Here is a 22,973-nt window from a genome sequence, read left to right as displayed (position 1 = left end):
AAGCGAAGAGAAACAGGCGTATCAGTCAGCATCAGGTACACCTGACATTCCTTCCATTTAAAAACCAAAGGCTTCACGTTCTTAGAAATGTCTCACTGAGTTTCACCTTTACTCACATGAAATGACTGTCAATTCCAGGAATGAAGCATGCCTGCCCAAGTGCCCCCTAGTCAATAAGAGCAGAGTTCAATCACAGAGCTGGAATGGAGAGTGAACACATGTGGGAGCTCACATGTGACACCAAGTGTTGGCAAGCTGGAACAAACCAAGAATGGCTCATGAGAGCAAACTCTACAAAAGTCTTCCTCCCTCCACCCAAGAATCACAGAAAAACATTTTCTTTTTTTTTCCAAAAGTTCTATCTGCAATGGAAAGACACAGCATTTAAGGGCTTTAGAAAGTCTTCAATTATTTTGGCAGTTCAAAATTACTGCCTTTTATAGTGCACTGGAAAGCAAATGACAAAAACTGTAAGTTATTAGTATTGAGTATAGTGTAGTTTTAGATGATACAATAGCCAAAACCCTTTGATCATTAATACACTTTCAAAAGATTAAGAAAAAGATGCAAGGGAAAGATGATTTTTTAATTTTTCTTATTCAAGGTATAAGCTTTAACATGTAATGTGAACGAAGCAGTGGATTGACATCAGGGGTCCCGACCTTATCTGTTTGGTGCTACCCAAATGACAACTTCTTAGCTCCACCTCTTCATCTTTAAGTGAAAGCAAGGGCTGGTAAACAGCTAAGCTGGAAGCATTGTTGCCTAGCAGGTGGGAGGGCCTAGGTTTAATCACCAGCAGCACATGGAACTGGACATAGTGGTGCACACATGTAACAGCAGCACTAAGGAAGTGGAGACAGAAGTATTAAAAGTTCAGTGTCACTCAAAAGAAAAAGACAAAATGAAAACAGTGAAGTGTACCTACCCTTTCGACAGTGAAGAAATGACATACATTAAATTACTTTGAAATTTCAAAGCAAAATTCTTAAGCTCCCTAGGCACAGTAACTGGGTCCTCTTTATTTTTGAAGTCCATCCTATAAACTAGTGCTGGATATAAAATAAATGTACTGAAAATGCATCTGAGATGTTTAAGACAAACTTGTGTCATTTAAATATGGTCTCTAAATCACTTCATTATTTCTTTATTCATAAGCAGAAAACACATGATTTTGGGGTTTAATTTCAGATGTCCGAATGGCCTTATTTACAGTCAAAAGTCCAAGAGTCTTACAATGACTGTGGCCACTTCCAGTGGACAATACTTTAGGAGTCTGGGGAGATAGCAAAGTCAAAGTGCCTGCCATGCAAGCATGAGGACCTTGAGTTCGGATCACCAGCACCCAGATCAAAAGCTAGGCATAGCTGCTGGGACCTATGACCCCAGAACTGAGGATAAAGGGGAGAAGGAAAGACGAGTGGGGCTTGCTGGCTGCCAGCCTTGCTCCAGGTCTAATAAAAGGCCTTGTCTGAAAAGATAAGGTAGCCCTGGAGAGATGGCTTAAAGGTTAAGAGCACTGGCTACTCCTCTAGAGGACTTGGGTTAGATTCTAGCACCCAGATGGCAGCCATAACCATCTCCATAACCAACTCCAGTTCCAGAGGCCCCTCTTCTGGTTTCTCCAGGCACCAGGCATTTCCATGGTGCACAGCCATACATAGAGGCAAAACATTCTCCAAAATGTAAAATAAAAATGAATAGATCTTTAAAATGGAAAAACAGATCTTAATATAAAAATAGAAAGAAAAATAAAAATAAAAAATAAAAGAAAAATAGAGGAAGACAATTCCAAGGATCTCTAGCCTCTACATGTGTTTGTGCATACAGACACAAAATAAGTTTCTTAAAAGAGTACTTAAAAAATGTGAAACTGTGCAAGTAACCAGTATAGTCAAATTTCTGACAACACACTAACTTTTAATATTCTGTGTTTTTTTAGTAAGATTTAGTATTGTAACACACACTTAAAAAAACTTGGTAAAAAAAAGATGGCTCAAAGACCAAAAAAGAAAAACAAACAAGCAATTATAATCATACTCCCTACAGGAAACCACCCATATCACTCATTCAGAGTCTTTAATATTTATCCATGCCTCAGTTGTTATCCTTTATTGGTTTTTCTCTTTCTTTCTTTTCTCTTCCCAACTGGGTTTCATGTCACAAACTTGAATTCAGGACTTGAATTTCTAAGCTTCTTGCTGGGATAACGTGCCACCATGCCCAGTTTTATGCAGTGCTGAGGAATTGAACCTACTGCTTTATGGGTATGCCAGACAAGCACTCAACCAACTGAACTACATTCCAACCCAACTATCTTTTCCATAAACAAAGTGATTAAAAAAACAAACAAAAAAACATTCTGCAACTGTGTTTTAACTTAGAGAAGGCTGTCAGCATTTTTCATTATGTCTTACTGATTGTCTATGACAAATATATAATTTACTTATCTTAAAGATTTGGGTAAAGCACTGTTATTTGAGCTATGTTTTACTCCCTACAGGAAAAGTCGTCCAGATTATTACTTTCCCACTGGTGCGTCTGCACATACACATTTATTCCTGTTTTCATCCCAAACATTTCTTCAAAAGATACTATCCTCACTTACCCCACCCTCCATTAGTTGCCCATACTTGAAAATCCAGTATTCAGGAGACTGCGGCAGGAGAGCAAAAGTTTGGGGTAACAACAAAGACCAAATCAAAGATAAAAAGGGATACTTTACAGTCTTTCACACTGGATCTTAAAAACTACAAAACAAAAGCTACGGAGTTCAACATGCTTCTGAATATTTGGGAAAAAGTACTACTAAATGAAGGAAGAAAGACACTTATAACCACTTTTGTTTTACTAGCAAAAAATTGCACAATGTAACCGAGCTAGACTGTAACGAGCAATCCTCCTGCCTCGACCACACAAGGGCTGAAACAACAGGTGTATTCTCCTCCAGAAGTCATTTTTGAAAAGTTTGGGTTAAGACAGCTGATACCAACACATGCTTCTAAGGTTATTCCTAGAATTTCCACATCCATTCTATTGTATATTTGTCATTTGTTTTCCAGGAATTTTGAATTTCTGTCCCCTTTTTCAAATCAAATTTTCTTAAAATAACAAGACTCACTTCTTCAGAAAGTAAAAAACTTTGAGGCGGAAAATACTTAAAACCAGAAAATACGGTTAAAAAAATAAAAACCCGATTCGTCGTGACGTTGCAGATGAGAAACTTAAGTACCTAACCTGTAAATAACTATGTCTCACTGACAAAAGGCTTCGGTTTGGGCAATCACACGGAAAGAGAAAAAAACAAAAACTCAGCCGAACGCACAGGAAACAAAAAAAAAGGAGGCCCGAGAGGCGGAGGAAAAAGAGGAATCTGCCCGACCTGTCACTGGTTCTGGGGGCCAAGGAAACGTTGACAGCTTGGAAGGCGCCCCGCGACGGGCGGGAAAGCGCAGCGCGGGGAGTTTCCGGGCCCCGGTTGCCTTTGTCCGGGCCGGCAGGTGCGGCCAGGCTGCTCGGCCTGCTCCGAGGCCCGCCGCCGTGCCCCGCCCCGCGCCCAGCCCGACCAGCGCGTCCGCACTGCGGGGCGGGGCCTCGGCCGAGGCTCCCGCCCGGCCGCCCGCCCGCCCGCCCGCCGGGGCCGACACAAAGGCCCGGCAGCTGGCCGAGGGGGAGCGGCCCCGCCCGCCCCGGGTCCGGCCTTACCCCACCGCTCCGCCGCCTGCAGCCCCGGCCGCGGTCCCCGACCGCCGCGCCCCGCCCCGTGGCCGCCACGGCTGCTAGTGCTCCTCTGGCCACGGCCGCTGCCGTCTCTCCGGCACCCGCCGCCCTTACCGCCCTCACCCCTCCCAGGGCTGCCGTAAACCCAACCCGTCGCCGCCAAGCGATCCCGACGGCGTGCGACGGCGCGTGCGCGCGCACGCGGGGTGGCGTCCGCGCGCTTTACGGCAGGAGGTTGAGCGCGTGACGGCGGCCTGCGGCTCCAGTTCGCACGTGGCGTCGGAGAAGGCAGGTTGTCGCTGAGGGCTTTGTGCTTCGGGAGCGTCCGCGGCCAGGATGAAGAGGCCGAGTGAGTCGGGTCGGGCGGTGGGCGAGGGAGGCCCTGTCTTTGGTAATCAGAGAGCCTGGTAGGTGCCTCTTTCTGACTTTAGGCCGAAAATTACCCGCAGGCCATTGCTCAGATCGGCGTAAGCGTGAGGCTTGGAAGGCCCAGGCCCAGCTTCGGTCTGAGGTAGGAGGAAAGCTAGGCCCTGAAGTTGACGAAACGGCCAGATTTCTGTGGTTAACATCTGAGCCTGTTTTCCGCCCCGGCGTGTTCCTTTTGTGTAAGCACTATTCAAAACCATTGTCGGTCGGCCTTGATGGGAAGCACCCGTAATCCTGTACACTAAAGAATAAATGGAGGAGGATCGCAAATTACAGCCCGAGCTGTGAATGGAAACCAAGTGCTTCTCGTTAATTTTGTGGTGCTTTCTTTTAGAATCTGGTTGCACTCTGGGCCTACCGAATCAGATTGATTGGATGTGTTTACTTTTAGTGAAATAACCCGCATAATTTGCAGGGAAAGTTGAGTAAGATCTATGTAAACCAGGTTAGCCTTATTTTTGCAGGCCCCATGGCTTGATATAACAGTGTCTTCAGGGCCAGGAATAGGTCTAACCTCGTAAGGAGCTTGCCACTAAGGCTAACTTTCAAGAATTCAAACCCACATGGTGGAGACAGTTATCTTCTGGAAATTGTTCTAAGAGCTACACACAAAATAAGTAAATGAAACATGTTGGAAGCCCCAGGTTTCAGTCCCAGCATCCACGTGGTAGCTCATGCTGTCTATAACGGGTGGGAGAGGGATGTGAGGCCCTCTTATGGCTTCCTCTGCAAAAGCACTGCATACCTGTGCTTGGTCCGCTGACAACAGGCAAAACATCTGCTGGCACATCCATACCCATAATTTCAAGAAATTTAAAACAAAGCTAGGTGTGCTGCTCACATCTACAGTCTTATTCTTTTGTTTTGTTTGGCAGAGTTAAAGAAAGCAAGTAAGCGAATGACCTGCCATAAGCGTTATAAAATCCAAAAAAAGGTAAGTGTTCCTGAGAGGCTTATACCAACAGATTGCCAACATGATTTTTTGTATCCACTACGGAAAAGGTTCTATTTAGGCATTAGACAAGCTGCAGCTGTGAAAAAGTGCAGAGTAAGAGAAAGCCTAAACTTTGCTTACTTACTCTGACATAATCATTACAAAGAGCTTCTGAGCTGCCCACCTATAATCCCAACACTGGAGGGCCGGTGAATCTGAGTTCAAGGCCAGCCTGGTCTACAAAGCGAGTCCAGGACAACCAAGGCTACCCAAAGAAACCCTGTCTGGAAAGAATCAAGAACTTCTGTGCCACATTTTCTTAAAATGTATTTTTTAAGCATACATTTTAATTCTGCATATAGTTGACAATTGAAGTTCCAGTTTTTCTAGGGTGCTTGACATGCATTATAAATTGTGGCTAGACTGGCTTATTGCCTAAATTCTAAATGTGGGGTGAGACTTCCCTGTTTGTGCAGTACTGAGGGTTGAGCCTATGGCCTCATGAATGTTAGGAAACCACCTTCCAAACCTTCTCATGGTGGTGTTTTCAATAGGTACGGGAACATCATCGAAAGTTAAGGAAGGAAGCTAAAAAACGGGGTCACAGGAAGCCTAAGAAGGATCCAGGAATTCCAAATAGTGCTCCCTTTAAAGAGGCTCTTCTCCGTGAAGCTGAGCTAAGGAAACAGCAGGTAAATTTTGGTGGCTGGAAGTTCCAGCAGAATGTGGTATGAGTGCATGTGGTTCCCAAAGTGACATAACAGCACCAGTCACCAGCTCATTCCTTTTTCTCATGGCTCTGACACAGCTTGAAGAACTAAAGCAGCAGCAGAAGCTTGAAAGGCAAAAAGAGCAAGAAAGGAAAAGAAAACTTGAAGATAACCCTGGTGATGAGCAATCTAATGTGGAACCTCAAAAGGTAGGGTTTAACTTACTAAAATTCACTTCAGCTCTGAAGTGAAAGTGATGGGAAAATTTAGTGAGCCTCTTGAAAGTATTAAAGACAGTCATCTATTAAAAAGATTGCCTGTAGTCATCTGTGAAAAGTGCTAATACAGGTAACATCTGCTATCCTAATTAATCATCTTTTCCCCTAATTTTATGTCTTTTAGGAATTGGAAGAACCCCAAAGTAAGAAAGCTAAATCAAGCAAGCAGAATCCAAAGAAGTTACATTGTCAGGAGCTTAAAAAGGTATCTTAGTGTAGGTCAGTGTCAAAAATGGTAATGAGATATTAAAAACTTAAGCCTTCTTGACAGCTGCTTTGTAAAGTGGGAATTCTTAAAAATTGTTGAAGTCAAGATCAAGAAGCCCAGTAAACTTCATTGTCTCACTTGGGTAGATCATGTGTTCTAACATAATCGGATTATTTCCAGTTTGGAGGCCCATGTTTTATCAGAGGCTGCTGTTTGACTTTGCGCATAAAATAGTGAACATGTCAGCATTCTTCATAGTAAAATGAGGACATGAGATTTTTGTCTTTTGCACTCATGGCTAGAGTTCAGGGTGGTGTTCTTTATCTGACAGGTTATTGAAGCCTCAGATGTTGTGTTAGAGGTTTTGGATGCCAGAGATCCTCTCGGGTGCAGATGTCCTCAGGTAGAAGAAGCTGTTGTCCAAAGTGGACATAAAAAGTTGGTACTCGTGTTAAATAAATCAGGTGAGTAAAAAGGATCCCCTTTGTCTTTCGTGTGTACTTGTGAGGTATGAGGAAAATATCTGAACAGTCTTGATTCTCACTGAAGACTGATAAGATCCAACTCTGACCTCAACAAAGTTAATTCATGTGTATTCTGGTTGCCAAGAAGCTGGGGATGGGGTTTCTGCAAGTAATTGTTCACCTGGATTTTTCTGTTCTGCTAGTTGTTCAGAATTTAGCCCCTTTTGATTTAAGAGTTTCTATAACCACTGTATTTCCTCTAGAAACTGATTATAGTATGCCACATACACTCCCACACAGTAGTTCAGTTCTAAACTGGTACAGGATAAGATACTGTATGGGACAAAATATGTAAATCACATGACTATATCTGGGTGGGTTTGAGCAGTAGGAAGAGAACACAGAAGACGTGTAGAATAAGCATTTTTACCAAAGGAGAATTTGCAGAACTAGCTAAATTTTAATAAAGAATTGCTAATAGTAGTGTTCAAGCCCCAACAAATATGAGGGACAGGAGAAGGTATTTTGTAGAGAGAAAGAAGAATGCAAGAACGCGACTTAAAATCGCTGTTAGGCTTAGAAAACTGGTGCCTCTTAGGATATAGTAAACTCTGGGGGAAAAGACATAAATTGACTTAGTTCTTAGATTGAGTGAGCAATACTGGAGAGATTTGAGAGTCAGAAGTACCTCAGTTGGTACAGTGCCTGCATGCTACTCAGAAAACGCTGTTTGTTCCCCTTCACCATGGCTCTGATCCCATTACTTAGGGGTTAAAGGAGACAGGTAGGGGTGTAGTGTCTCAAGGTATGAGCAGCATGACAGGAAGTTTACATTCTCTTAATTCCTTTTGAAAGATTGGGGAAGTGCAAATTAATACAAGACTGCTCTTCCAGAAGACCTGGGTTCAATTTCCAGCAGCTCAGGACTGTAACTCTAGTATCTAATACCCTCACACAGACATTCATCCAGGCAAAACATCAAGGCAGTAAATAAACTTTAAAATAAAAAATCTGAATTGAAATGTTTTTTTTCCCAATTCCTATCAGATCTAGTACCAAAGGAGAATTTGGAGACCTGGCTAAGTTATTTGAGTAAAGAACTGCCAACAGTGGTGTTCAAAGCCTCAACAAACATCAAGGGGAGAGCGAAGATACTCAAGGTACCCTATATTATTAATAGTGGGAAATGGGGTTTTCTTCAGATTTCTGATGATTGAAATATGATGAGTACACAGAATGTTGATTAGAGTGAAAAACAATAAGATCCAACTCTGATTTCATCTAAAGATCATCTGAAAGGCAGTAGAGGCCAGTGGGTTTTCTAAGAGCTGGACTCTGGTGCCAGACTTCTTGGGTTCTACCTGGTGATATTTACCAGACTTACTAAAACTACTCCATTTTAATTTTTATTAACGTTTAAAGGTAAAGAAGAAGAAAGCTCTTCCATTCCAGAGTAAAATCTGCTGTGGCAAGGAAGCCCTTTGGAAGCTTCTTGTAGGTTTTCAGCAGTCATGTGGAAAAGATATTCAGGTTGGAGTAGTTGGTGAGTTTCATTCAGCACTCTACCATGTAGTCTATAGTACTTAGCTGTGGACTTCACACTGTGAAGTGGAAATAGGTTTGTTCTGAAACTGATTCAACTCACCAAAATACTTGGGCATCTAAGCGTCTTAGTGGAAGAACACCTGCCTGCTGTGGCAAGGCAACTACTGGAATATGCTTTATAATCTGAATTTATATTTATTTGTAGGTTTCCCAAATGTGGGGAAAAGCAGCATCATTAATAGCTTAAAACAAGAACAGATTTGCAATGTTGGAATTTCCATGGGACTTACAAGGTAAATGGAACTGTCAATAGTCTGAAAGACCTCAGCAACAGAAACAGCTGGTGCGAGGCTAAGAGAATCAATTGGAAAGGCCTAGCTACCTACAGTTGAGGTGGAAAGCTGCCTCAGAGAAAGTAATGTTTGGACCTGATCTTAGAAGAATAGGGAAATGACTGAGTTTGGATGTATGGTACTGAAACATACAGTGCTTATTTTAGAATGGCTCATGTTTTTAGGGTTTCATATAAACATGAAGCAGTGATGATAAATTGGATCTGACTGCTGTGCTGAATTTGTTCAATCCAACCCTGAGCTTCATGGTTTTTTTTGTTTGTTTGTTTGTCTTGCCCTTGGACCAATGTCCCCATTAATTGCATTGCTTTCTTTCAGGAGCATGCAGATTGTCCCTTTAAATAAGCAGATCACAGTTCTAGATAGTCCATGCTTCATTATTTCACCATGTAACTCCTCTACTGCACTTGCTCTACGAAGTCCAGCAAGTATTGAAGTACTAAGACCACTGGAGGCTGCCAGTGCTATTCTGTCCCAGGCTGATAGTCAGCAGGTAAAGAATTGCCCTTGAGCTCCTTAACTGTTCTTTATCTGCACAGGTGAGTGACAGAGCGTGCTGTGTTTTTAAGGTGGTGTTAAAGTACACTGTCCCCGGCTATAAGGACTCCCTGGACTTTTTTACTAAGCTTGCTCAGAGAAGAGGTCTGCACCAAAAAGGTGGAAGCGCAAATGTAGAAAGTGCTGCTAAGCTGCTATGGTCTGAGTGGACAGGGTAAGTCAGTCTTTGTGCTGGCGTTTTGGAAGACAGCTTGGAATAAAGGGATTGGCCTGTGTTTGACAGATCTTGTTTTTAATGCCAGTGCCTCGTTAGGTTACTACTGCTATCCCCCTACATCCTGCAATCCTTCACATTTTAATGAGAATACTGCAGCAGACATGAAGAGGGGCTTTAATCTAGAAGAACTGGAAAAGAATAATGCAGACAGCATACAAGGTGAAATTGTGTTTTCCTGTTATTTTGATGTTCTTTTAACAGAATGCTAGAGGTCTTAGCTTTTAACATGAGTTTTCTTTCTTCTAGCTCTCAAGGGCCCACATTTAACTAATAGAATCCTTTTCCAGTCTTCGGGCCTAACAAATGGGATAATAGAAGAAAAAGACATACCCGAAGAATTGCCAAGACGAAGAGAAAACAGACAGGGTGGTGATGATCAAGAAAATGTTGGTGATGAAATGAACGTAAGTTGAGTTAAAGCTTCAGTGAGTTTTCTAGCACTACAGTATCGAAAGAATGAGAGGGTCAAAGATAGAAACAAAACATTTTGAGACTGGAAGAAGTCTATATAGTTTAGTATTTAAAACTAGGCCGTTTACATTTTATGAATCTCTAATTACAAGTGCCACCCCACGACTGATCTACCTACCCCCTTAGGATTAATGGAATGTCATAGGCTTTTAATATACTACTATTCTTGGTTCACAGGCAGAGATCTCAGATGTGGCCCCTGTACAAGAGAACAGAGAGGCGTTAAATGAGGAATCAACAGCAAGTGAGTCTGGGAAAAGGACTTCTAATAAAGTAGTTTGAGCACAGTTGCTTTTTTATTTTTTTGTGTGTGTAAAATTTCACTTTCTTTTTCTCCAATACAGGTAAGCCATCTGACAGATCATTTACTTCGGATAAAATGAGTGAAGAGGATGATGCCTATGACTTTAGCACAGATTATGTATAACTTCTACAGATGTTATACTGAGAAGTGTTCTAGATTGGTATGACATAAGTTATAAATCTTGTGAATATGTATTATGTGTTATATATTAAAGACAAAATACAAAGCACTTAAATGAATTTGTGCTTAAGATTTATTTACATCGTGTGAATGGTGCGTATCTTCAATCTCCGTACTTGGGAAGGGAAAACAGGCAGGTCCAGGATAGCCAGGTATTATACAGAAACCCTGTGTCAAAAACTGATACACATGAGGCTCCAGAGCATTAGGTACCCTGGAACTACAATATAGTTGTGACCTGATGTGTTAAGAGTTAGAAGAGCAGCAATGTTTGTGTTTTAAATATGAGGAAAAGAATTAGTTCTCTAGAAACTGGTCTATTGGAAAATGTAAGTTTTATTTTACAAACCAGGCCACAGGTTACAAAATTAAAACCAAAACAGCACTTCCCAGCTACAGCAGCTGCTAGATGAACTAGTTGCAGTGTCTTCATCGGTTTGTCCTTCAGGTCAGCAGTATGGTAAGCAAACATTTGCTAAGGCAGATGGAGACTTCTGTAGTCCTCTGGGAAGCTGACTGCCACAGAAGCAACTTGTGATCTCTACCCAGCTGAAATAGCCTTTTCTGTGGTTGCTACAGAGAGACTTGAGCCTTACAACTTCCAACATACTGTGTCTTCCAGGATTTCCTGAGTGATGCATTTAGCTTAAGTTGTAGTTCACTTTATATTTGAGGTGTCCATATGTCTTCGGATTAAACTGAATTTGCCTGTTGGGTCTGGAATATACCATTTTTCCCAAACATCAGCATATGAAGCAGCTCTTCCCCAAGGCTTGTAGTGACCGTTCCAATGAAGTAACTTGGCAGCCTTTACAAACTGGGGTGAATACCGTTTTCCAGCACTGGAACCTTAACAGAGATAAAGTGCCAAATGATTTTTTTTTTTTTTTTTTTTTTTTAGTAAGAGCAATGCCATGCTAAGCTGCAGGGCCCTAAAGGGAACCACTGAGTATAGTCCAGCCCTGAGGAGGATTCGCATGAATCGGTGACTTTGCTTTGATACAGGGCCAGTCTGTTAGGTGGCTCTAGCTAACCTCAAAACTCTGGGTACTCCTGCTGCTTTAGTATCCCAAGTGCTAGGATTACCAGGATGAACCACCATACCCAGCTGGGTGAATTCTTTATACTTACCAAGGTGGCGGACATTCCACATAGGGTCAATGGTAGAATGCTGTTGATAAAATACAATAAGCAGAGGAGGTGTGGTGATGCTGCCAGCCAGCGTTCTACTGTACAGTCCCTCTCTTGATGAAAATAGAAAGAATGTTAGTGAAGAGTACTGACCAACTTCTCAAACTAAAAGACTTAAAAGGGGTTTTTTTGTTGTTAATAACTAAGCCAGTTACATACTTACTCTACATTGAGTTTCATCCATTTTTCCAGCTGGTTGGTTACATTCTGTCTTTTCCATTCGGTCAAGTTTGCAACAAAAACTCCAGGATTGAAGGAGCAGGTGCTGGCTTTCATAGAAAGCTTACGAATTCTCTCCTTTTTGTAGTCAAGATAGCCAATGTAATTGTACTAAAAACAAAAGTAAGATATTTTCTGCTTCAAACAAGATAAATTTCTATAGCAAGTCAAGTCAGTGTTGAACTAAGAAAACTTCCCAAGTAATTAGCAAATGCAACAAGAAGTCCCACAGAAATGAGTTGGGATCTGGAGTTTGTCTTAGTAAACAGAACATTTACGGAAAATTTGGTTACAAAGTCAGTAGATAGAAAAGTAGGTGTGAGAACTGGAGTGAAATAACTGGTTAACGAAAAATGGAGTCCTGAGTTTGCCACTTCTCATTAAGCTTTTATAGGGAGTAAGGTTTGCAGTTGGTAATTGACCTGGTTCCCTGCTCCACGAATGACGACTTTAGTAGAGGCTGAATCACAATCTTCTGAAAATGCAGCAGCATGCCCTGGCTTCAGTGGTGTGTTGTATAAGGCAAGAATATCACCTGAAATGAATAAAGTGAAATGAACAATTGCAGTTGTCTTGAGAGTCTGTTCCTCCCATTCCTAATGGTGGCCTCTTAAGAGTAGACAATCACAGGACAACCCTTACAGCCCAGAATTCTTGGGTACCTTGTACAATGACATCATCATCCATGTATATGGCCTTCTTTGCACTGGGAACCAGAACTGGCAAGTAGAACCTTGCAAAGGTTAACTGAAAAAGAAACGAAACATCAGCATAGGATAAACTAGCTGAGCTTTTATTTGTAGAAGCCATTAGAATGTTCTCAGAAACCTTGTAAAAGATAAGTCAATGGACTCTTGAAGCCACCAAGGTTTGGTCCCTAGGGAACTACTTGCACTGTACCCAGAATTACCCAAATATTCTAACCAAATACATTGCCCAATAGAAACAAAGACACATGGAACTCACTGGTTTCATGGACTCCCCCTGGTCAGGATCCTCCTTTACTTTCCCTTCCAGAAGTTTCGTGTCAAAATTTACAATTTTATACCTGATGCTTTTCAGGGAATCACTGTTAAGCCAGGACCTGATGAAATAAAAACATTTAAGTTTTAAATAGTCATGTTTCTAAAGTATATAACCTTATCTTTCTATGCTTTTCCAACAGTGGCATAATGCCAGGAACTAAACAGATGTTTCAAGTTCTTTATTTCTCTATGACTAGGGGTTCCTCACTTAAGATGAAGGCATTCCCACCAAAGTTCCTTTTGAACCAAGAATCTACAGGAGACTCTTCTTCCATAATCTACTATAGAAACTAGACTTGAGAACACTCAGCCAAACATGGACTACTTGTTTATTTTCTTGAGGCACTATCTTATACATTGCCCAGAGTAACCTGAGTTCACTGTTCTCCCTCAGCCATCTACATGCTGGGATTACAAGGGTACAATCACCATGCCCAGATGGACCAAAGAATTCTTAGCCTTCCAAATAAGTCAAATTATAATGGTGGTAAAAGCTAGTTACCAATAAAATAAAACTAGTAGTGAATCTGTCAGCTAAAAAATGATTATTTACTGTGATGAATCTAAAAAATTTACCCACCTGACTAAGGCACTGTCTGTGAGAACAGCCCATGTTACCTGCAAAAGTACTAAGTATTTTTTTCTATATCTTGAATATAGGGAACTTTAAGAGTTTTTTAAGAATGAGAATTTTCATAAGTGTAAATGACAAAGCCATAAGGACAGAAATATTTGGAACTCTGAAAAAATCTGTCAGACAAGCTGCTTTTCAGAATAAAATGTGAAGTTTTTTGTTTTGTTTTGTTTTTTTACGGCTTATTTATCTAGTATTCTGACTGCATATGTGCCTGCATGCCTGAAGAGGGTACCAGATCTCATTGTAGATGGTTGTGAGCCACCATGTGGTTGCTGGGAATTGAACCTTTGGAAGAATAGCCAGTGCTCTTAACCTCTGAGCCATCCCTTCAGGCTCTTTAGGTTTTTGTTTTTAATTTCCTTAAGGCAGTCTCATACAGCCCAGGTTGTCCTTAGACTCACTTTGTAGTCAAGGATGCCGCTGTAACTTCTGACCCTCCTGAATGCTGGGATGACAGACAGGAACGAGCCACCATGCCCAGTTTCTGTGACGGTGGGAATTGAGCCCAGTGCTTGGTGCATGCATATCTGTTAGAGGCTATGACTAGTCAATCTATTGCTTCTCTTACTCAGAGTCAGGTTGTTAAACACTGACCTGTTACAGTGTGACAACAGCTGGTTTACTTCCTGACATAAATTATCATTTCTCCTGCCACAAAGACATGACACAACCATATGGAAAAATATTTGTGCTGTGTATTTATGTATTGGGGGGGGAGGTGGTAGTTTGAACAGGTGTGCCCCCTAATACACTCCTGTATAAATGCTTGGCTCATAGGGAGTGGCACTATTAGGAGGTGTAGCCTTGTTGGAGGAAGCTTGTCACTGGAGGGGTGGTCTTTGACGTCTCCTATGCTCAAGTTCCACCCAGTCTCCTGCTGCAGATAAGGAAACAGAACTCTCAACTCTTTATCCAGCACCATGTCTTTCGGTATGCTGCCTGCTTCCCACCATAATGAAAATGGACTAAACTCTGAACTGGAAGCCAGCCCCACCCAATTAAATGTTTTCCTTTAAAAGAGTTGCCACGGTCATGCTGTCTCTTTACAGCAATAAAATCCTAAGACTGTGGGCAGGGGCGGGGAGGGTTTGAAACAGGAAAATATCATAAGCTATTGTAACATGGTTCCTGGCGTAGCAGTGGGCCTATGAAGAGCAACAGGCAGAAAGAGGCAGGTCACTGGGAAAGCAGTGCTCACCGGAGATGGTCTGCTGTATTGTTGAGCGTAACAATGTAAAAAATCACATTGGAGCGAGTGTTACGTTGAATGCTATTTACAGCTGCAATGGTGCCACCCAGCCTGTCTTCAGAGGCAGCAATAACCACAGGAATCTCCTCTTGTCTCCCATTTACTGGATGTTGATGAACATTTGCCACAAAATCTATAGGCTGAAGCCCCAGAATTCCTGAATCTGAAAGAATACACAAAGAAAACACCGGGACACAAACAATCTCATGAATATTTGTTCTTGTTTGGGGTTTTTGTTTTATTATTTGAAACTGGGTTTTACTATGTAGGCCTGGCTGGCCTGGAACATGCTACGTAGAGCAGGCAGGCTGGCCTCAAACTCAGAGATCTGCCTGCCTTTGCCTTCCCGAGTGCTGTCATTAAATTCTTTATAGTAGTTTCTTGGGTCAATTAAATAAGTTCTTCAATTAATACTTACTAAATAATTCCATCTCAGCCTCCAAGTGCTAGAATTACAGCCACGAGCTAATTCTGGCTTTATTTCCTTTTTAAGAAAGAGAATTTTCTGTAGCTCAGGCTGACCTCAGCTTAGTATGCTGAGATGGCTTGAACTTTTTCCCCTAATCTTATTTTACATATGTGGTACACATGACGAGGGGTGTGGCGTGCAGTGGCGCACCCTGCTGGACTGCTACCCAGTAGAGGGAAGGGGAGGGAGAGAGACAGAACATTTTTAACCACCGTCGTGCTATAGCCTGTACTGGCCTCAAATTCATGATTCTCTTGCCTTACCTCAGCTTCCAAATTGCTAGGATTTTTTTGGGTGTGTCACCACATCTAGCCTCAAAAATGATTTTTTTAACACAGGGACACTGTAGCTCACACCTATAATCCCATAACTATGGAAACTAAGGCATGAGGATCAGGAATTCAAAGACAGACTAAATTATAAAATGAGTATGAAGCCTGCCTGAACCATAAGACCCAGTCTCAAGACATCAAGCTATCTAAAAAACACAGAGTCTCCAATACCCTCATTATCAGAAGACAATCAGATGAACAACTACATAATTACAACACAATAACAATAAAATGATTTTTTTTGATCAGCTGATAAAATGTTATTTGGTTTTGTTGTTTTGCTTTGTTTTTTGAGAAAGGGCTTCTCTGTGTAACCTTGGCTGGCCTGGATTCCCTTTGTAGACCATGCTGGCCTCCAACTCACAGAGCTCCTCTACCTGTCTTTGCCTCCCGAGTACTGGGATACAGGTGTGCGTCACCATGCCCGGCTATGATTTGTTTTATTACAAAAGTCCTATAGATGTGATTGCTAAGTTCAAAGACAGTAAAGATAAAAGAAAGTTGCCAAATTGACATTGTGAGGTGACAAAGGCAGGCATCAAATACTAGCACATTTGCCTGTACCCATCTTCTAAAGCTCTGCCTAGATTAAAATGCAAGTAGATGGGGGCCAACAGACACTCCTTAAGGCCTCTGACTTGATAGAGAGGATTCCCTCAGATCAAGTCCTTAGCTAAAAACTCCACTACAGAGAGGAGTGGAAGGCACCGTATAAAACTGGTGAGTACCCAGTATGCCTTTTGTCAGAATAAACTTTGCACTCCGCCCGACCCTGACCAAGGAACTTGCTGAATTCTTGGGTCCCTACATTGAAGCTGTAACCCTTCCCCCTTTACTGCCATTGCCAAACTCATTATCCACCTTCTCCAGATAGCCTGAGCAAGGCAGCTTCTAAAGATAAAAACAGACTTGTTTGGACAATCAACTCCAGGAAGTAGAGCCTCCACATAGCCCCTGAAATTACATTCAACTTCCCATTCCCAAAACCTCTTATATTAACTCCAAGTATTCCCTTCCTCCTTTTTGCAGACACCCTTTCCCACTGTGTCTGTCCTTTGCTGTTTGATAAACAGTCCTATCTGTTGAGGTCAGACTGGTCTCTTTTTGCCCTCTCTCTTTACACTGCCTCACAGTCTTTTGTTTTGTTCTGCCTCACAGTCTTTTGTTTTGTTTTGTTTTTGTTTTTGTTTTTCCAGACAGGGTATGTCTGTGTATAGCTTGGGCTGTGCTGGAACTCACTCTGTAGACCACACTGGCCAATCTTGCTGAGATGCACCTGCCTCTGCCTCCTAAGTGCTGGGATTAAAGGTGTGTGCCACCAGTGCCTGGCTACATCAGAGTCTTTGTAAAGCCAAGAAGCAAGTTTTCTTTTCATTAACATAATGATAAAACTTAGGATGTGGGGCACAGAGACCTCCGCGTTCTTAGCAAAAGACAGCAGTACAGGGTTAGTAAAGGCTTCCATACCTGAAACTTCATTCCTTAGCAAACTACTCAAGCTGAGGAAGTTATAGTGCAAAACCAGTAAGAAGAGAACAGCAGCCAGGACCCAGATGACAATGTTTACTGAAACAGAGAGAAACCTGCATTACATCTTTTGGCTTTGGTAGGCATAAAAACAATGAAACATGAAGAGAGAGAGCAAGCATACCTTTTCGGAATGACATTTTTTTCTTCTGTCTTACATTAGATATTAACCCTATAAAATAAAAGTCCAAAAGAAAGTGGGTACATGAGAATGGGCATCAAAATGCTTACACACTCTTACTCAGATAGAAATAAGACGTATATATGATACTTTGCCAAATAGTTATTTTAAATTAATAACTTCCAAGCACCCAGTTTGGGGACTGAAAATTTTATGATGATGGCAATACAGTAGTTTCATGTGATACGGACAAACATAGCTTTAGCCTTGTTACACTGCATGCCACAAGATGGAAAAAAAAAATCTAGCTGAAGTCTAGCAACTAGAGAGCCATTTCAGAATTAGTTCTGTTTAAAGCACCTAGTTAAGCTGGACATGGTGGCACTTGCCTTTAATCCCAGCACTCGGGAGGCAGAGGCAGGCAAACCACTGAGTTTGAGGCCAGCCTGGTCTACAGCGTGAGTTCCAGGCCACAGGCTACTCAGAAAAACCCTGTCTGGAAAAATCAACCCAACAAACAAAAACAAAAAACCTAGTTAAACTGGGCATGGACTATGATGCCTCTGACAAAGTAACCTGAAGATTTAGTGTTATTCTAAAAAAAGTATGCTTTAAGGGAGATGGAGAAAATGGTTAAGAGTGTATTTGGCTCTGCCACAGGCCCCAAGTTTCTAAGCACCCATGCCAGGCAGCTCATAATTACCTGTAACTCCAGGTCTAGGGGAGCTGATGCCCTCTCTGGCCTCCATAGGCACATACATGACAAACAGTGACAAAAATGAGTGCAGGCACACGCACACACACATCTGCTTTCGTAACTGAAGAAACAGCTTAGCAGTCAAGAGCATTTGCTACTCTTACAGGAGACCCAGGTTCAGTTCCCAGCACACATCCTAAGTGCATCACAATTAACTCCAGTTCCGGGAGATTCAACGCCCTCTTCTGGCCTCTGCAGGCACTGTATGCACATAGTACTCACAGAAAAGTAGGCATGTGTATATACACATCAAAATCTGCTTTAAAAAAGTTAAGCCAGGCTAAGGACATGGCTCTATGTGTGAGCCTGCTGACTGGGAAAGCAGAAGGAGCTGTGTTTGTATCTCAACCGCATCCAAAGCACCTGCTACCTCAGCGCTGTGGGAGGATCACTAAGGCTTGCTGACCACCAGCCTCGCTTCAGGGTCAGTGAAAAGCCCTATCTTGAGGGATTAAAGCAGAGAGGGACAGGGCAGGGCACTGGAGGACCCCCACTAGGCTCTGCACTCCTGCACGTGCAACACACCAACACAGAGCTGCCCCACACTCGTCCCCGTCGATGAAATGACCAAGTATTAAGAAAGCGGTGCCCACCACTGGCGCTCTCTAGGCCCCCTCTGTTCACTTGACAACTTTACCTTCTCAAAACAAACAATTCATCAGAAACAAAACTGTGGAATATGTATTTCTGGAACTAAATCAATGTAACTGTTTGTTGTTTTGTTTTGTTTTTTCAAGACTGGGTTTCTCTTAAAAATATTTCCTTAAAGACACATTTTATGTAACCAGGAAACTGGGACTCTAGGTTTAAGAATTCTAACCCTTTCGTAAACCTCACTTATAGTAGTATCTAACATGTAGATAGGGATATTTGTTTTATAAAGCACTTTCAGCCACACCATACTGCTAAAAAAGTTAATCTAAACTGTGTGTACATTGGGTATTTAATTTCCCAAGGTCTTTGAAAAAGCAGGGATATCTGTTTTAAAATGGACCATGGGTCCTATTACAAAGCTGAGGCAATGTAACTCAGACAATCTAAAACATGCAAATACACTTCTTTTTAGAACAGTATGTACAAAAGACATTATACCAATGAACTTAAAACATTTTATAGACTGGCAAGATGGCTAGGTAAGTCAAAGTGTTTGTAAGACAAGCCTGATGAAAGTTTGCAAGACAAGTTCTGTCCCCAGAAACACACTGAGAACTGACCCCTGAAAGTTGTCCTCTGACTTCCACATGCACACCATGGCACCCACACTCACACACAATTTTTTTTTTTTTTTTTTTTTTTGAGAAAGGGTTTCTATGTGTAGTCCTGGCTGTCCTGGAACTCATTCTCTATACCAGGCTGGCCTCAAACTCAGAGATCCACCTGCCTCTGCTTTCTGAGTGCTGGGACTAAAGGCATGTGCCACCACTGCTCAGCTCACAATAAAAAGTTTAAAAGTTGGGCTGGAGAGATGGCCCAGAGGTTAAGAGCACTGGCTGTTCTTCCTAAGGTCCTGAATTCAATTCCCAGCAACCACACTGTGGCTTATAACCTTCCATAATGAATCTGGTGTCCTCTTCTGTCCTGCAGGCATACATGCAGGCAGAATACTGTATAAATAATGCAGTCCATACGGTGCTTGCTGTGCAAATAAAACACAAGGACCCACATTAGAGTCCCAGAACCTCCATAAAAAAAGGATGTGGCAGCAGACTGATATCCCATATCTGAGATGGAGATAGGAGGATCCCTGGTGGGTGGCCAGGGATTTTGAGGAACATCACATAAGGATGCCCTTTAGCCTCCAAATGTGTTCTTATACACACACAGAAATGCACAAGCAAGTTATATACCCCATATTGTATTTAGCACATCATAGGCTGAGTCTCACCTACAGAAGCTGGTGGATTGGGAGCTACTCAATTCAGAGCTGCCTGCTCTTGAGCTAAATTCCACCAAGATTGCATAAAACAATCCCATTCCAATAAATCCCAGCTAGTTGCTACAAAAGGCAATGCTTTATCTGGTCAATTTCCAGCGACAGTTATGTAGCACTGTATACAGATCGGAAGTCACATGTATTTGAGCTACTCCAGTTAGCAGGACACAAGAAACACACGCCAAGCAAGTACTTGATGTACTTAAGTAGATATATGGTAGAAAGCACTTGCTGACAAAGTCTTCCAGTTACCTCCATGAAAAACATCAACTTTCAGCGTAAGTCCAATCATGTTATCTTTCCTGGTATGAGGGTTCCTTGGTCTGTTTAGAAGAAACTCTCAAATTTTCATATACACTGTATGTATAAGCAACATTTTTGGTCAGACCACAATTGTGGACAGTGTGATCAGCAACAGTGCACTCTTCACTATGAAATTCATGGTTCTTTTACTCAGAAATTATAAAACCTTTAGATTCTCAAACTATTTGTATACAAATTCTTCATAAACACACACACAAACGAAGCCCTGGACAGATATTACTCCTAATATTAAAAAAAAAATCTTTAGAAAAAATTATGCTATTTATGGTTATTTTTGAGACAGGGTCTCACTATATAACCCAGGCTGACCCTGAACTTCTGATCCTGCTGCCCCAGTGCTGGAATTTCAGCCTTTTAATTCTTTCTTTTTTGCTTGTGTATGTGTATATGGTGTGCATGCATATGTATCATGTATGTGTGCTTGCATGTGTGGGTGCAAGTGTGTGTTATGTGGCAGAAGTCAGAAGCTGATGTCAGATGCTTTCTTTGATCACGTTTCTTTCACCTTACAAGGTCTCAACTGAATCCACAACTTGCCAGCCTACTTAGCTCGTTCTCAGGCTCTCCTCTCCACCTCCTCAGTGCTGGGATTAGAGGTGGGCTGTCCCACCCACCCTCAATTACAGAGGTACTGGGGATTTGAACTGAGGCCCTCACACTCCTGTGGTGGTCCTTTACCTACCATCTCTACCTTAAAAAAAGAAGGAAGCCAGATACCTGTATTGACATCCATTCTCAACAACTACGGTTTTTCCCTCCTGTTACTATGGAACATATATATCCATGAAGGCTAGCCCACTGGTGCTCTGTGGCCTATCCTACCACTGTTCTCTTGCAGGAAGCATCAACTTCTTCCCACTTCTGGTGGATCACACCATCAGCATGCTAACCGATGTCTTCCAATTAACTAAGGTAGTAGGGTAGGGAGTGGAGGGTGGAGAAGACAGCGCTTGCCCCTCTCCACTCCCAGTGCGCTGACTGACTGCAGGTCCACGCCTGCCTCCCTTCCACTAAAGGACTGAAAAGATTTAAAATACCCCTCTCTGTCTTTGCTTCCTCTATTCGTAGGCTCTGTTCCTAATCTCAAACTGCTCTTGTGAAGATCACCAACCAGTATCATCTTTCCATCCTCTCTTTACACCAACAACCTCAAGTTATGAAATGATCACGTATATGAGCCTGTATTCAGTGACTGTTAAGTTCTACAGAAACAGGGACTTAGATGAAAATGTAACTCTCCTGCTGTATCCCTGACACCTAAGACCATCCCCACCAAAAGAGCAATGGGCAGGTGATACTGTGGAATGGTCTTGCTAATCCAGGAGCAGTACAATTCTCCAATCAAGAAGAGAATGCAATCTTAATAATCCTGGACACAGCATAAGGAAAAGCATGAGATTCCAATGGACCTCTTGCCCCAAAGGAACCTGGCAAAACCGTTTTTTCCATCATTTTATAATTCAAACACCATATGGTCTCTACAGCAACTGCCATCCTACGAAGCACATTGGAAGGGATGAAGTTTATTTATACTTGTAACAAAGTCAGTATATTCATACATACTATGAAAAACATAGGGAAGGAGAAAGAAAAAACAGCCCATGAAAAACTGCTGTTGTCCTTCGCAACAATGTCTCTCTAAGGTCAGAGGTGCCAAACGGGTCTGTATTTTTCTGAAGGGTGGCAGCGCACAAGACCTGAACATTTTCTCCACTCATTTTGCTGGCTAGGTCCTACATTGACTTTCATGTCAGGAAACCCCCAAACCCCACGTCGCACCTCCCTGAGCTCCATCTCCTAGGTGCCTGTCCCCGACAGCGACGTGGACATCTTCCTTGACACATTCCAAGTTCTAAGGCACAGCTGTGCCCCGGTCCAAAAAGTGTAAATGCCAGCAGCAGCCACTCACCTCCAGGTATGGAGTGCCTAGCATTTCACCGTCTGTGCCTGACTGTACCATGCACAAATAGAGTCCAGGGAGACGGATGGCCCCAGAGGGCCGGATCCCCAGCATAGTCTGTTGGGATACGGCACCCCATCTGGCTCACTAATGAGGGAAGGCTCATGCTTCTGAAACATACACCATCCTTGAAAGACAGGGCTAACGGAACCCCTCAGCTGGTCTTTACCAGGAGGCCCTGGTCAGGGAGTGTGAAAGCCATAAAAACCGGCAACGGAGAAGTTGGGCCGAATTTGGGAGCCCCTAGGTAAGAGCATGGGAGCTCAATCCATGAGGCGTGGGGCGGCCAAGGCCTCGAGGCAATCTCCTTTCCCTGGAGGATGTGGCCCGGCTATCTTCCCTAACTCTAGCAGTCATTAATGGCCTCCTTACGCTTAGGGAGGTGCCGCGGCGCTCCCGGGGTCCCCCACGCACTGACACGCCAGGTTGCAGCCGCGTCAGACGAATCGTCGCCCTCGGAAGCTCAGCGCAGCCGCCTTTACCTGCGCCGGGAGGAGGGGCCGCCGTTCGCGCCCCGGCCCGCCCCGCCAGCTCAGCGCTCGCGGCGCAGGCCCCCGGCCCGGGCCCGCCGCCGGGCCGCCCGCGTCCACCGCGCTCCAGCCCCGGCCCGCTGGCGGGCAGGCTCTGCGGACGCCACGCCGGGCCACAGCCCCCTAGTCTGAGTGTGGCTCCCGCTGCCCGAGCGCCGCGCGCAACAGGCGCCACTGGGCAGCCCCGCCACGGGGTCCTCCTGAGAGGAGGCCGTCGCTATGGAGACGCGGCGCGCGCCGGAGGCCGTTAGGCCGGGGAACGGCAGCCCGCGGGCGATTCCCGCCGCCACAGCGGCTCCGGGCGGCCAGGAGCGCAGACCGGCGCACGATG

At 43.2% G+C, this 22,973-nt stretch overlaps 3 protein-coding genes and 3 non-coding genes across 46 annotated transcripts in view; 4 read left to right on the top strand and 2 right to left on the bottom strand.

Moving 5' to 3' along the window:
- Pbrm1 (polybromo 1) overlaps positions 1 to 3,843 on the bottom strand; it is a 92,067-nt gene extending 88,224 nt beyond the window's left edge. For 26 of the 38 annotated variants that reach the window (XM_060390801.1, XM_060390816.1, XM_060390817.1 and 23 more), the window contains exon 1: positions 3,706 to 3,841. The gene's annotated coding sequence lies outside the window, so the exon portion shown is untranslated. Of the gene's footprint in view, positions 1 to 116; positions 256 to 3,121; positions 3,360 to 3,382; positions 3,540 to 3,705 lie in introns of those variants that run through there. The other 12 variants (XM_060390802.1, XM_060390830.1, XM_060390833.1 and 9 more) reach the window with 6 other exon arrangements.
- A 26-nt stretch (positions 3,844 to 3,869) lies between these two features.
- Gnl3 (G protein nucleolar 3) lies at positions 3,870 to 10,423 on the top strand. 2 transcript variants are annotated; one of them, XM_021635206.2, is made up of 15 exons: positions 3,870 to 4,069; positions 5,022 to 5,080; positions 5,635 to 5,772; positions 5,889 to 5,999; positions 6,193 to 6,273; positions 6,608 to 6,740; positions 7,788 to 7,900; positions 8,163 to 8,283; positions 8,491 to 8,578; positions 8,957 to 9,131; positions 9,208 to 9,350; positions 9,439 to 9,572; positions 9,660 to 9,817; positions 10,062 to 10,128; positions 10,229 to 10,423. In XM_021635206.2, the coding sequence occupies exons 1-15, from the start codon at positions 4,057 to 4,059 to the stop codon at positions 10,309 to 10,311; spliced, it is 1,617 nt and encodes a 538-aa protein (XP_021490881.1). In that variant the 5' UTR covers positions 3,870 to 4,056; the 3' UTR covers positions 10,312 to 10,423. The 2 variants fall into 2 exon arrangements, with proteins under 2 accessions (XP_021490881.1, XP_060246822.1); XM_060390839.1 differs by lacking the exon at positions 3,870 to 4,069 and adding an exon at positions 4,213 to 4,231.
- On the top strand, positions 6,782 to 6,859 carry LOC132656725 (small nucleolar RNA SNORD19). The gene has a single exon (XR_009594419.1). It is a non-coding gene; the product is annotated as a small nucleolar RNA SNORD19 (small nucleolar RNA).
- On the top strand, positions 7,948 to 8,027 carry LOC132656729 (small nucleolar RNA SNORD19B). The gene has a single exon (XR_009594423.1). It is a non-coding gene; the product is annotated as a small nucleolar RNA SNORD19B (small nucleolar RNA).
- LOC132656726 (small nucleolar RNA SNORD69) lies at positions 8,814 to 8,888 on the top strand. Its single transcript, XR_009594420.1, has one exon. It is a non-coding gene; the product is annotated as a small nucleolar RNA SNORD69 (small nucleolar RNA).
- A 263-nt stretch (positions 10,424 to 10,686) lies between the features above and the next one.
- Glt8d1 (glycosyltransferase 8 domain containing 1) lies at positions 10,687 to 22,710 on the bottom strand. Of its 3 annotated transcripts, none has more exons than XM_060390840.1 (10): positions 22,595 to 22,710; positions 17,142 to 17,189; positions 16,958 to 17,056; positions 14,639 to 14,852; positions 12,745 to 12,862; positions 12,441 to 12,525; positions 12,201 to 12,313; positions 11,723 to 11,889; positions 11,500 to 11,612; positions 10,687 to 11,217 (listed from the first exon to the last, which is right to left on the bottom strand). In XM_060390840.1, exons 2-10 carry the CDS (start codon positions 17,155 to 17,157, stop codon positions 11,027 to 11,029), a joined length of 1,116 nt encoding a protein of 371 aa, XP_060246823.1. In that variant the 5' UTR covers positions 17,158 to 17,189; positions 22,595 to 22,710; the 3' UTR covers positions 10,687 to 11,026. The 3 variants fall into 3 exon arrangements, with proteins under 3 accessions (XP_060246823.1, XP_021490878.1, XP_021490879.1); XM_021635203.2 differs by having other exon boundaries at positions 22,485 to 22,639; XM_021635204.2 differs by lacking the exon at positions 22,595 to 22,710 and adding an exon at positions 22,062 to 22,473.
- Between the last annotated feature and the right edge of the window lie 263 nt (positions 22,711 to 22,973).

Source organism: Meriones unguiculatus, chromosome 9, assembly GCF_030254825.1.
Source record: "Meriones unguiculatus strain TT.TT164.6M chromosome 9, Bangor_MerUng_6.1, whole genome shotgun sequence".
Classification (NCBI taxonomy): domain Eukaryota; kingdom Metazoa; phylum Chordata; class Mammalia; order Rodentia; family Muridae; genus Meriones; species Meriones unguiculatus.
The sequence above is the reverse complement of the archived record's forward strand: the minus strand, read 5'-3'. Positions and strand labels throughout refer to the sequence as shown.